This window comes from Tauraco erythrolophus, chromosome 22 (assembly GCF_009769465.1).
Source record: "Tauraco erythrolophus isolate bTauEry1 chromosome 22, bTauEry1.pri, whole genome shotgun sequence".
Classification (NCBI taxonomy): domain Eukaryota; kingdom Metazoa; phylum Chordata; class Aves; order Musophagiformes; family Musophagidae; genus Tauraco; species Tauraco erythrolophus.
The window spans coordinates 5,903,229-5,917,473 of NC_141486.1; the positions used below are offsets into that span (position 1 = coordinate 5,903,229).

Here is a 14,245-nt window from a genome sequence, read left to right on the forward strand (position 1 = left end):
GCTGCTGTCAGAGGTTCTTGGCTGGTTTGGAGGAGCACCTTCTTCCCCTGCCCTGGAGGCTACTGCAAGCCTGAGACTCTCTATTCCCATACATGATGCTGATCTTTGATGTTAGGGGAAAGCTTGCTGCTTTCAGTTCTTTAGTTCTGGTGCTCAGCAAATGCAGCTTCTACTTCAATGAAACACTTTGGCCACAGCTACTCCATTCTGTTTCAGTGCTTTTGCTGGTACTTTAGCTAGGTAAGTGGGCAGCAACTTAAGTGTTTGCCCTCTGCATGGATTAAGTGTTCTAGGATCTCCTTACTGTAAGGGACCGGGGAAAAACAAAACTCCAGAAAATACAAGATAACACCCCTGCCATCTCTCTGAACTCATTACTTGAAAGACCACTTCAGACTCAAACTACAGGCTTTATGAAGTCTACAAATAAAAACCCAATGTGTTCTGTAAGTCAGTGAGTCCAATCTATGTTGCTCTTCTAAAGCATGCCCCCTGCAGCGTCTGCAATCTAAAGGGCATCACGATGGTGTATCAGAATAATTAAGTTGTTCAGCATCAAGCCAGAGCACTTTTATGGCCCAAACTGCCTGAAATGCAAAGAGTGAACCCAACAGGATGTAGACCAAGCAGAGAGGGAGTATTTGCACAGGTGTCACAGAATTAATGCCTGAACAATCCCACATTGACAAGCTTTACTTTGGATTACTGAGAATCAAGTGACTGCTGGAAGTGAAGGCCCTTCCCTAACACAGGGGCTGAGGGAAGAGGGGGATACTTGCACAAGTAGTTTTCCGAGGTAGGGAAGCCTTTGTTTTGCTCTGACTGCAAGTCTATAATCATGCTGGTACCAGAGGAGCTATAGTCCCATAAATTGGGGCAAGCTCTCTCATCTTCGCAAATCTGCCAGAGCAAGTCTACGGTCCTGTTTATTAGACCTCAGCAGAATTTATTGCTCCATATTTATTAAGCCCCAGATTGCAAAACAACTACAACCACTTGTTCCTTGCCTTGGGAGACAATACATAAAAAAGCTTCAGACACTAAAACGTTTCCAAACTTTACTTCCTTGATTGAAAAATGTCAGTGGGGACTGCAAGACCCCATTGTCAGCATGCCAATCACGTTACTGTTCCTGTACGGCTAATAATGACGGGATTGAGCTAACCTGGAAATCGCAACCACCTTGGAAGGATGCTGAAATAATACCATCTCCCAGAAGCAAAACCTGCTATGAGATGTAGCTGGGGAATCTGCAAACCTGAGCTTCATGACATGTGGGATCTGCACATTATCTCCAAAGGGTGCTCCTAGTGTAAATGCAACCATACCAACCATTTGACGGCTACTACTGTCACTGGAACAGTAATAGCACTTGAATTAAAACCTTACAAAACTTCAGCTCAGCCTTTATTGAGATGCTGTTGCACTGCTATATGTGTTGGAAGGTGTGGTTTGTTTTTTTCTTTTCTTTTTTTTTTTCCTTGGAGAAGCTTGAAGGACTTTTTGCATTTCAGGAGTTTGGACAGGTTGTCCTAACAGCCTCTGTGGATTTACATGAAAAGGATGCTTGAAGTCACTGGACTATGTAATGTGTTCAGCAAGAGAGGCCACTTGACCCTACCAGAATAAACAGGGCTGAAAGGAGCACAAATGATTTGCAGGTAGATGGGCTGCTTTTTTGTAATGTACTATGATTGATTTTTGCAGACATTTACATTTCTCTCAGCACTCAGAGCATTTTAGGGGGAGGAGCTGTCACTTTTTAAAGTTACAGGTTTTGTCTCTGCTCAAGTTTTTTGGAGACACTTGCAGAATCTCCCTGGTAAGGTTACAGAAGGTTGAAAACTGTTTCCCAGCACAAAAAAGGGACAGAGAAGTCTCTCAAGCAACATTTATCCCTGCAATGCTGCTTCGGTCTGTCTCACTACATTGCTAGCCAAGCCCTTTTACACCACTGAAAAGTCACTTTTCTGTCAGGACAACAAGGAACAAAAAAGTTTTGCCCACAGGGAAGCCTGTGGCAGTCTCCAGTACATTAGAGTAAGACCTGAGACCTGGCAGGAACTCGAGAAGACCCATTACACTGACTGTTGCGTCCCTTGAAGTCAGTCTTTCAAGCCATATCCAGACAGAACACTGAGATAATCATCTAGAAACCAACGGGCTGAGAGAGTTCTGTTGATAAGGACTTAACAGAGATGGCAAAACACTACGTTTATTTGTTTGCGCTGCAAAAGGTTTGGAGTGGGGTTTTTGGGGTTGTTTGTTTTTTGGTGGTGTTTTGTTTTAATTTTTATTTCCTTGGTGCTCTTTATGCCAGATTAAGAACAGAATGCCCCATAACAGTGAGTCCCAGAACGAGGTACAGACAACAGCAAGCCTCCTCCCTGACGTTGTTCACCAAGCGGCATGTTTCTAGGGCTGCCAGGGATGTCTGCAGTAGGCAGAGTACTGGAGGAAACTGCTGATTGCTCCAACGCCTCTGCAGTACGTCATCAGTGACGAGGGTTGACGGATGACATCCTCAAAGATGATGCCAATCACTGAACAATCACTGCACTGGTTTGATGTGATGTGGCACCTCTCAGCTCTAACAGCAGTTACATACAACAGTAACAGACACCATCTGCTGCAAGATGGGGGCTTAGCTGTGAACCCCCCTGCCCTGCAACAGGAGCTTGAACTTCTGCTATTCTTAAGACAGGACTTAAGCTTCCCCAGCGCTCTGCCACAACCAGCAGCAAGGGAATCTACAGGAGCTGCTGCTGCTCCACTCCTCTCAGTCAGACCTTTCACTTCAAGAGACAATATCCACAGAGAAAGGGAGAAAGGGCCCAGAACATCCACACCTGCCCTGTTCTGTCCTCTCTACCCCTTCGTCACCTTGGCTGGAGGTTCCCAGGAAAAATATTCAGGAGAATTTGCCAGGTCTCTGTTCACACCACCCCTCACTCTCAGCATTAACATGACAAGGAAGAGTTGTTGCACCAGTGCAGTACACGTGAGCCTGCTCCAATATCCTGCTACATCACTGAACAAGTACAATGCTGCAAAACACAGGAGAGATAGGAAAGGGGAACAGGCAGGAGCTCAGGCCAGGGTCTTTGTGGGGATACGGATCACTAAACCCTTCCTCTGGCAGGGGCACAGGAGAGAAGGCAGACTGAACGGGAGCAGAAGAGTAACCTAGAAGGTAAAGGTTCAAGTGGAGAACAAGCAAAGGGCATTCACTTCACACACAAGGATAACAGGGAACATTCAGTGTCGGTTACTCTGCGCTCAGACATGGAAGTCCTATTTTTTAACAACCCAAGCTCCTTCTGCCTTCCACAAGCACTAGGGACACAGTGAGGATGGGAGCACTTCTCCAGCCAGATATTAGAATATAAGAAGAGGAGTCTGAACTAACAGCTCCCCAAGTCTCTATCTTGATCCTAACAGAGCTGACAAACCAAATCAAAACAGTTCATTCAGCTGATCTCCCAGTCAGTGCGGATATAAGCCAGATGAACGACTCACACAGTTTAGACCTTGTTGCCAGAGCTCATTCCCCCATCCCACCTCCTCTATCTAGAAGCAGAGAAAGGGTCCTCTAGTGACCTTAAGTCAGGTACTGAGGATTTCCCAGCTCAGGCAGCTGCTCTGTCTCTGATCGGTCAGTTTCTCCGTTCAAGACTCCTCCCTTTACGAGATCCTGGCAGAGGTGGTTCATTGGACAAGGGACTCTGTTACTAACACAAGAACTAGGCAGCAAAGGTGAGCTGCAGAGCAAAGTAATGGAGGATGGGGACACAGTGACTCATGCATTGCAGGGAGAGTGCAAAACGTACCGTGGCTGCCAGTCCTCAGGGGTCACTGATAGTGATTCTGAAAGACAACATGAAATCAACATGGCAGTTCAGACAGTTCAAGGCAGAGGCCACACAGACTGTCAGGAAGGTGGAACAGAGACACACATGCTTGCACAGTCACGCATTCACACGTCCCTCTCCAGAACACAGCACTCGTGTGCACTGCTGGGTAGGGCTGGACTCTCACACATGCAGGACTTCACACACACAGTCACAGCCTCGACTTTGCACACATCCAGAACCCTGTTGTGCACAGGGGTGCATCAAAAACCACCTATCTGTTCGCAGACCTACTGGCCTATTGCTCACTCACCCATTAAGCAAGCTTGCTCACACATCCAGGCTGACGTTCATGGCTGCTGAACCAGCAGTATATCTAGGTCTCAGCACCCATCAGCTGGGCACAGGTGGCTTGACTTGTCTTGCTGAGGATTCCTGTCTTCTGATCATATTAAATGCCAGAGTTGAAACAAACATCTCAGGAAAGAGTGAGATTACATGGAGTCCTGAACACTACCCAAAAAAGAAGCAGGTGGTGATTTATATTTTGAAGGTCACAAATCATGAATTCAGCCACTCTGACCTACTGAATAGTTAAAAGTCAAAGCTGTGTGAAGTTACGCTTGCAGTGATGCTGATCACTTGCATATTTTTCCTTAGATGCACCGAAGAATGGAGAAACCATTAATATCTTCAACAGATTTTTCCAATTGTTAAGTCATTCTCACTGAAACTTTCTCATTTCTCCTTTGAGCTTGCCTAAATTCTTTCACCTACAGTTTATCAAACTATTTTAAACTGAATATACTAAATACCTGGAGGAGTATCTTCATGGTTTTTTTCCACAGAACAAATCCTCCTGCATAGCTCCAATAGGCATGTAGCCTGAATGCAGTCCTTCACTGCACACAGATAAGACCTTATATTGTTTGTAATTTTCAGCTCCCAAAGATATGTATTCGGCAATAGACTTCCAGAGTAGACTGAATAAATGCTAAGTACAGAAGTAGGACAGTAAGTCGTGTTTTAAGTGTGTTTAATGATATGCAGGAAAACCTTCCTGTGCAAGAAAATGGACCATGTGGTGTTTATATGTGAAAGCATGTGTCTGTACAATCATGTTAATTAAAAAAATTGAAGTGGAGCAATGCTTCTCTAAGTTCATCATCCATAAAACCAGATGCTCACACAAACTGGAGGCACAAACTGCTAAACTTCTACACAGGCATCAGTGTGCATACACACACCAAGTGCATCCAGCCACCACCATGTGCTTCCAGTTCACTACATAATGCCATCTCCTACAAGAAAGCTCACTCAGGCCATACACAAGAGCTCTGTTTCACACAAACACACACACTAGTGTAGCCCGGTTAGCAAGGGAAGAGATGGGTATTAAAAAAGCAACAATGAATATGGCATTCGTTCACCCATGGCAGAAGGACCCGAGTCCAAGTGCTAGCAGGGAACTTTCTTATTCTATATACAGGAGAGGAAGAGAAAGAGTCCCTTGTCATTGGAAATTCTCCATTCATCAGTGAACTCAAATGACAAGCTGGTATCAGGATCCGGAGGAGTCTATGAACAACTGGAAGAATCAGAGAGGAGGATCAGAGAATGAGCATCACTTCACAGCTTCTGGAATTACATTCTCAACTCCAGATCAGGGCAGTCAGTAGCATGCAATCCAACCTACCATCTTTCCTTCTAAAACCAGGGATTGCTCGGTTAAGTATGAAACACTTTCTTCCTCTTCTCCAGTGCTGTTCCCTACCTTCCCCTAAACCCTTCTACCTCAGGCAAAAGGCAGAAAAGCCATTAAGATAGGCTATGACAGATTTCTTCAGAAAAGGCCAATTCACTTCAGCCCATTTGGGAAATCCTATCATGATGATCAGGTATATAGAATATTTTTCATGAGTGAAGAAATGAAACTGAGTGAAAGAAGAAAGATGGAGACAGAAAGAAGCATAAGTATACTAAAAAAGAAAACCACAAAGTAACAGGATATGGAAAAAGCAGGGTCACAAGAAGCAAGGGCCAAAATACACAGTAGAAGCATGCTGACATCCATAGGTGCCATCAGCAGGATTGCAGTCTCTGGGTCAACACTGAGGCATTTGTGGACAAGTTACTCTGGGAGCTGCATGGAGGTGCACAGGGAGGACTGGGGCAGAGGCACCAAGAAAGTAAAACCATTTGCACACACCAGAGTCAGAAACTGGTCTATAATCTCTTTGGACTCCTACATCTCTGGGTTGGATACAGCCTGGCAGAGAACACTTCCCCTCCAAACAGGCAGCACCAAGTATGAGCTGGGGCACTGTCACAGAAGGAAGACTGAACCACCCGAGCCATACACCATCACTACCCATTGACAGGCCGGGTGCTTCCAGAAAACAGCAAAGCTTCAGACACATGCCACCTGCACCCACTGGAGAGGAGATATTTTCCATGAGGGAAGTGTTCCCTCTGACATGTCATTGGGGAGTTTCTGGTTATGTTCGTTCTTTGCTCTGCAATTACCTTATCTTCCTCACAAGGAAGTGCCCAACATAAAAGCATTCCTGGTTCCAGACCGTTTCCTAAGTCCTGTTCAGGAACAGGTGCTTAGCTGCACAGGGGATAATCCCCTATTACTATGCTGAAGTGTGTTTGAAGTGACTGAACAGGAAGGGAATTAAGTTTCCTAATGGGAAAGTAAAGCTGTGTGATTTGAACATTTTCCAGTCCAGAGGTTTCGAGTTGATTACAGAAGCAACAAAAACGCCTAAAAAAAAAATCCATTTCCCTGCCAGTGATACTGCAATATTGTCCTAGCCAAAAAGCACCTGAACAGCTTAGATGAAGGTCTCTCCAACTCACCTTGAAGAAGTCTGGGCCAGGAGAATAGGGGCAACTTCAGACTTTGGGGAGCCCTAGACAGCAGGGAACTGTCACTCCAGTCCTGTGATTTTTGGTGACCACCTCCTCCTCGTGAGTAGAGGCACTGGTATGATTGCTTTAATAAAGTCCTCAGGTACAAGGTCCTCTTCCCCCATCCTTTGCACAGAGGTTTGTGCAGAGAAGAGGTTGCCCCTCTGTTCCTGAGAGCTGCCTTAGCATTGCCTCATCTGTACAATGACATCTCAGGGGACAATGATGTTCCTGCCTACAGACCCAATTCAAATATCCAAAGACTGTACCCACTCCATGCGCTCCATTCACTTTCTACGGCCCCAGTAGGCTAAGTGCTGTCATGGCTGCTACCCAAAAATTGGTGACATATCCCACTTGGATGGGGCAGCGTTTCAGGACTTACCTGGGAACACCAGGAGGAGCACGATTAGGCCGAGAAGGAACCTGAGGTGGGGGCCCAAAGGGATCAGGAGAGGCACCTGGCCTGGAGGGCACAGGGGGGGCACCACCCAGCGTGGACCCACCAGCAGGAGGTGGCCCAGGAGCTGGGCCTCGAGACCCAGGTCTGGCGGGTGGAACGGCAGGAGCTCTCCTCTGTGGCGTGGGGCTGGATGTAGGAGACCTGGCAAACAAACAAAGAAATTCAACTGCAACAACAGGCCTGGGATCCCTCTGTCACTATCAGGTCCCCATAAGCTGCCTTCAGTGTTCCTTCTTTAGTTTCACGTCACTTTACACACCACTCTTTGGCTTTCAAGGGCCATGCCAGGCTTCAGGTTGCCTTCAAAGCTACTTCAGGCCCCATCTAATCTAAGGGTTTAGAAGCCTCCGCATCTTCTGTGAAGACACAGCAACCCTACAGAGCTCTCAAGGCCTAGGAGCCTCCCAACACAAACACTCCAAGCTCTTCATATCCACAGGGATCAGAGGGGAAGAGGAGGACTCCCTGTCTCAGTAGGAGGCCCCAGCTAGCCACCAAAGAGGCATCAGGCAGGTCTGTGGGGCTCTCCCCCTGAGCCTCTGGTACCTGCGTCCAGACGGTACGCTCTGCACCTGCAGCCAAGAGTCGTCCACCGGTGGGGGCATAGGGGTGCTGATAGTGCTGGTGTTGATGTCCCCGATGATGTTGAGGGCCTCTTTCAGGGCATGGTACATGCGCAGCATTTCGTCACGTCGCTGGGCCTGCTCTGCCGACTCCTCCATCAGCGTGTTTTGGTCACCACAAGAGTACAGGTTTGCCAGCAACTCCGAATGGATAAAGTCCTTCGTCTGTAAACGAGCAAAGAGGGAACCAGTTTCCATCACCTTCCCCAAAACACTCTATCCTGTCCCCACCTCTTCCTCCTTCCAAGCTGCCTTCAGTTTTTCTTTATTCTTTCTCTCCCTCCCTATTTTTCCCCTTCTGTCTCTCCACTTCCACTGACCACAGTGTGATAAGTACATTGTTTATCATGAGGTGCATGATTGTCTTCGGCATGAGGTCTCTGATGGTCTTGTTGACAATCGCCATGTAGGAATCCACCAGGTTCCTGATCGTTTCCACTTGTCTCTCCAGCTGAGGGTCCATGGAATGCATGAAACTGTCTGATCCATTCTCCTCTGCTTCACTGGCCTGCAGAGAAAAGGAGAAAGACTGGTTCTTCAAATGTAACATAAAATTAGCTTTTCATGAGAGCTAAAAGAAAAGAAAGGAACATGCAGGAGAAGCATGCAATAAATAAAACTTATTCAAACTTCCATTTCGAGCTGTGATTGTTAATGCACATCTCAGCTTGTACAGACTTCTCCAGCTCAGATCTGAGGAGGTTTAACAAAGCTACGCGCTCTACTCAAGAGTTATTACGCAAAGGTGAAAGGCAACAGGGACTCCTGGCCAACGTTCACAGGTTATGGCTCTAGCAAATACTTAAAGCTGTATTTTTACTTTAAACGTTCATAGGTTCCTGAAAGGTTCTTCATCTGAGCTGGGTTTTCCATGCCCAGATTCAGTTTAGACCTGAGAATCACTCACCATAAATTAAGTCTTAGAGGTTCTGTGACACACTGCATCTTCATCCTCATTATACAAATGAGAAAACCGATACAGATAATTGCTCACCTCTGTCAGACTGCAAGTAGATAGAATAATCTAGAAAACCTTCTTGATCACTTTAACTGCAAATCCTGCATTGTAAGTCATAATTATATTTTCTTTCACACCAAGCAGACGAATCTCTGCCCATCTGCCTGAAATGCATTGTTTAGCTTTCTGTAAGGTAAAACCTGAACTGTGCTATTTGACAGCAAGCAAAATCACCAAGGCTCATCCATTTGGGATCAATTTCAAAGCAAGAAAAAACTGCTATCCATCTTTATTTAAAAAAACCCCTTGATTTTATAAAGAAAAATCTTTCTGTTAAACCATCCCAGTTTGAAGGATTTGCAGTAGTGTGGGAAATTGCTTATTTTTTTGTTTGGGGGAACAAAACATATAAGAAAGGACAAATTCTTTTGTTCATTTGAGCTTTTCCTGGGAAAATCTTACGTAACAAAGAACACAAGTTCTCAGTAAGAAACAAAGTAAAGGAAGTGGATGTCAAACAGGACAACTTAAAAAAAAAAGGATCAAAAACTGCAAAAATAAGTTTGCACCAAGATTCACAAGCCATACAAAAAGAGAGAAATAAAAGAAAAAAGGAAAATTCAAACCAAGAACAGAAACAAGCAGCAGCAATCCAACAGAAGGTACAAAGAGGGAGAAGACGAAACGCCTCTCAGGAAACTGTGACAAAAGGAAAAAACAAGAGAGAACTATTCAGTGGGAGCCCCAGGGGGCAACACAGGCAGAGAGGGTCAGACTTACTTTGTCCTTGTCCTGGCAGGCCAGTTTGAGCATACGTGGAAAAAATTAAAACAAAAAGGGATAAAAAAATAAAAGACGACTTTTAGTTAGTCTCAGAATTTGGAGAAGATCCCATAATAGCACTGAAAAGCAAAAGACCAATCCCACTAAAAACACATAAATATCTCGATTACCCTGGAAGAACAACCTGAAAATCAAAATGGGATGCTCTGCAAAGGAAATTGTATTGTTAGCCACAAAGGGCAATTTACTTACCTACAACAGCTACTCGTTATTCATTACACAGGGTTTTGAGACAGTCAACCTAGAATCAGTGTTCCTACCTCAAACCACTCCATTTGCACACCAGTAGGTGGCACATGTCCTTTACCAGTACGTGTTTAAGAGTCCCAGTCTGGTCCAAAGCCAATTTGAAAGCATGTCCCTGTTAAGGTCCCGTCTCTAATCCTTTTTTTTTTTTTTAAGTTACACCAGTTTGTCAGGAAATGTTTTAAGGCAAAACCCACAATCTTCAAGTGTAACAGGAAAAGATAAAAGCAAGAAGTCTATTAGAAGCAACAAATACAAACAGATAAGCAGTTATCACTTTTCTAATGGAAAAACTATTTATAGCAGCTTCCTCTCACAGAGGAACAGGAAGGCTTTGAACAGGAACGTACACAACAATTCTCTAGAACATGCTTTTAAAGCAGAGCATAATGCTGACAGCAAGTGCTGTGGGACAAGGCTATAAGGGAAGAGATAAGAGGTCTTGCTAAAGTAGCACATTAAGGTGTCTACCAACCAAAAGAGAAAAATTCAGAGAACATCCCTTCCTAACTGGGTGGGGGAGGAACAGAAGGACAACTACTACTAAGCCAGGAAGCTTCTAAGAAGGCTGTGCAGTAAGCATTACTGAAAAGGATGGTGCCTTCGCTCAGCAGGCATGTACCACTCAGTAGTCAAGGTGGTTAAGTGTCCTCCTTTTATTGGGAATTTAATGCTTACAAAACAAGGGAGCTAGAAGGGTTTAGTCAAGGCAGTCTTTGCCTACTTTATCTCCCCTTTGAAGCTGCCATTTACTTGATCCCAAGTTTCCATAAAGGAAGCACCAGGACATACCAAGAACTTGAATTTTTTTTCCAAAATATCCTCAGCTCAGGAGAGAAACAAAACCTTCACAGACTTATTTTTAACATAAGAGGATGCAGCTATCCTTAAGATACATGCTGTGCTCCTTCTCATCCCATTATTATGGCTGTAACTTACCCCAACACGCTCTGGGTAGACTCCTGCACGAAGGAAGGAAGCCTTCCAGCTATCCACCTCCTCCTGGGTCTCACAGGCCAGCTCCAGCTGCCGGTAGTCCTTGTAAACATTCCTGAGAAGACAAACATTTCATTTGAAATGCCCATATTTGAAAGATGTCAATGACCAGGGAATCTTCCTATTGTTTTAAGGCAGAGACACTTAGTCCCTTGCTAGTATCCTCACGATGACTATGCAGAAGAGAAAAAAAAATATTTTTTTTTATCAGCAAGTTTGATTGCCCCCAAATCAGTTGTGTGTTTCAACAAGGCCCGAAAGAGATTCCTTCAATTTTGCTCACTGCTGGACTCCTCCAGCCAACCTAGGTCCCCAATCTCCTTTGCCTTTCTCTAGTCACTCACTAAGAACATTGATTATAAATATATACTCCAGCCACAGCCAGATCCAGGTAACCACACCAAATAGTTGAAGGCTAAGGTCACACTGGAGGCCATGCACTGGTGAAGAAAGAAAACGGTACTTATCTGTAAGACCAGAAGGAATCAAGTCAGACGACTTTTTAAAAAGTCTCACATCACCTCCAAAACTGGCTATCCTTAAAGGATACTCACATCTTTCCTGGACAGTTATCCCAACACACATCTCCACTCCCTCCTATCTAATATATGTAAATCCTGTCCCTAGCTTCAACAATTTCGGCATGTTGAGATGTGAGCATACCTCTGTTCAGTGTTGAAGAGAGCAAAGATGTGCTTGCTGGACATGAACCCCTTCTCAACATCTCGCAGTTTCAGGTTATCCACTGGTAACATATACTTCTTCTCCTTCTCCTGAAAAGGGGATCAGTAACAAGTCACTCACTGCTTCAACAAAGCCTCTACTCTGTCAGCACAGAGGAGTGAGCAATACAGCCTCCACATCACCAGGGAGGCATTCTCAAGCCAGGTCCTGTGGTCTCTTAAGTCTGTGAGAAGAGGAGATCTCTAAAACCAAGAGTTTGTCCTTCCCGACTGCTTTTGAGACATGGCCCAACAACCCTGCCCCATTGACTCCTCCAGGAGCAGGCGGCAGCATGGCACTGTCCCAGTTCCCCAGGCTGTGATCAACACCAAGGTCCTCACTCTTCTCAGCAAGGGGTCAATCAGCACCAAGACCCTCACCAGCCACTTGACACCCAGAGCAGCTCTGCCCAGGAAAGGCTCCTCACACCTCTGTCCTCAGGACAGCATTACACAGGGAAACACTGCTGCTGGTCAGAGTCAGGGCAAGCAGCCCCCTCAGCCCCACTGTCACCACCTCAGTGTTTTACTTTTGATCACTACAAGCCAATATCCAGGTTCAAGAAAAGCCAAGCATGAGAGAGAAGCTGGTTTGACACAGATGTTATGGATTATACCAACTTAAATCCACCTCCTCAGAAAAAGCTGAGTTTCTCCCTTCACCCTATCAGTGTCCTACACTTGGTTGGTTACTGTGAACCCTTTTAAAGTATTAATTAAGCAATAATAAAAATGAATCGGAAGATCAAAGAGCAAATCTGGCTGTAATACCACCAGTTACTGTAAGGTTATTCAAAGGCCTTCTGTGCTTAAAAAAAAAATCAAGTAACTGCTTATTACTAAAAATCTCATGCTCTGAATGATTAGAAGCTCAAGCAATAGGGGCAGTTTACTGCTTGGTGAACGTTAAAAACCAGAGTCTGAAATTCCAGTGACTAGACTCAGAGAGCTTTGAGGGACCTATTTTTCAGAGTAACTGCATGCACAACCCTCCAGCCTGGATCCTATGAGACATCTTCAGCTAAACCCAGAACAGGGCATCCAAAATCCAAGCTCAACTTTTTTTGACCCTCAGTATCATCTTTTAACAAACAAACTTGATCTTAGTTTCTGACTTTAAATATAAAAACTAAGTCAGAAATCATTCTCCCTACTTAGTCCCAAATCTGGATCTACAGCAAATTAACAGAAGTGAGTTTGGTTTAAGGTCCCATTTGGAACATCCTGTTCCAGCTGAGTATTATACCCCAACATAACAAGAGAGGGAGCCATCACACTGGTCTGCAAAAGGCAGAATGCAGCTATCCAAGACTGAAATAGAAAAAGGGCATGCTTTTGTGTGCAAGCATGCATGTGTGACTGTCCTCTTGCGAGCATCTTGCATGTTTGTAGACCTTTCTTGGCTGGAAACAACAAAACATGATTGCTCTCAGGGGAAACAAGAATGGAAACCAGAGATGATCAGTAAGCAGAAATCCTGAAGAGCTAGCGAGAAAAGAGGGACACATCAGAGCAGCAGATAAGGATGACAAAGCTGCTGCGCTCAAACACCCAGAGGATGGCAAGTCCAGCCTGACATCCTCCTAAGTCTCAGTTAAATTTAGCTTTTTAGAAAGGACAGGAAGGGTAGACGAGGAGGGGGTGTTGCTCTCTACGTCAGCAACCGGCTGGAGTGCGTGGAGCTTCACCTGGGGTCGGAGGAGGAGCTGACAGAGAGCTTATGGGTCAAGATTAGAGGACGGGGACGGATAGGGGATGTTACGGTAGGAGTCTGTTACAGGCCACCTGGCCAGGAGGACAGAGCAGATGAGGCGCTTTATAGCCAGATAGGAGCAGCCTCGCGGTCACAAGCCCTGGTCCTCATGGGGGACTTCAACCACCCTGACATCTGTTGGAGAGACAATACGGCAGGGCACGGGCAGTCCAGGAGGTTCCTGGAATGCGTGGATGACAACTTCCTCCTGCAGATGATAGAGGAGCCGACAAGGAGGGGTGCCATGCTTGACCTTGTGCTCACCAACAGGGAGGGACTGGTGGGCGATGTGAAACTTAAGGATAGCCTTGGCTGCAGTGACCACGACACAGTGGAGTTCAAGATCCATGGGGCAGCAAGGAAGCCATTCAGCAAGCTCTGTACCCTAGACTTCAAGAAGGCGGACTTCGGCCTCTTGAAGCACCTGATGGGCAAAGTGCCGTGGGAGGTGGCCCTGGAGGGACAAGGGGCCCAGGAAAGTTGGTCCACATTCAAGGAGCACCTTCTCCAAGCTCAGCAGAGGTGCATCCCGACGAAGAACAAGTCGGGCAAAAAGACCAGGAGGCCGGCGTGGATGAGCAAGGAGCTCCTGGACCAACTGAAAATGAAGAGGTTAGCCTACAGAGGGTGGAAGCGGAGACAGATAGCCTGGGAGGAATACAGAGAAGCTGTAAGTGACCAGGGATCAAGTGAGGAAGGCTAAAGCCCTGAAGGAATTGAATTTGGCAAGGGATATAAAAAGCAACAAGAAATGCTTCTATAGGTATGTAGGGGACAAAAGGAAGTCCAAAGAGAATGTAGGCCCCCTCCGGAAGGATACTGGTGCTCTGGTTACCCGGGACATAGAGAAGGCTGAGGTACTCAATGAATTTTT

At 45.6% G+C, this 14,245-nt stretch overlaps 1 protein-coding gene across 7 annotated transcripts in view; it reads right to left on the minus strand.

Annotated features, from left to right (window-relative positions):
• The window catches only part of DNM1 (dynamin 1), a 71,001-nt gene that overhangs the window by 2,016 nt on the left and 54,740 nt on the right, over positions 1-14,245 (minus strand). For 5 of the 7 annotated variants that reach the window (XM_086625334.1, XM_086625333.1, XM_086625331.1 and 2 more), the window contains exons 16-21: positions 11,560-11,669; positions 10,840-10,951; positions 9,592-9,603; positions 8,191-8,361; positions 7,777-8,018; positions 7,153-7,371 (exon numbers count right to left, since the gene is read on the minus strand). In XM_086625334.1, coding sequence (XP_086481460.1) covers positions 7,153-7,371; positions 7,777-8,018; positions 8,191-8,361; positions 9,592-9,603; positions 10,840-10,951; positions 11,560-11,669 — 866 coding nt within the window. Of the gene's footprint in view, positions 1-3,845; positions 3,868-7,152; positions 7,372-7,776; positions 8,019-8,190; positions 8,362-9,591; positions 9,604-10,839; positions 10,952-11,559; positions 11,670-14,245 lie in introns of those variants that run through there. The other 2 variants (XM_086625337.1, XM_086625335.1) reach the window with 1 other exon arrangement.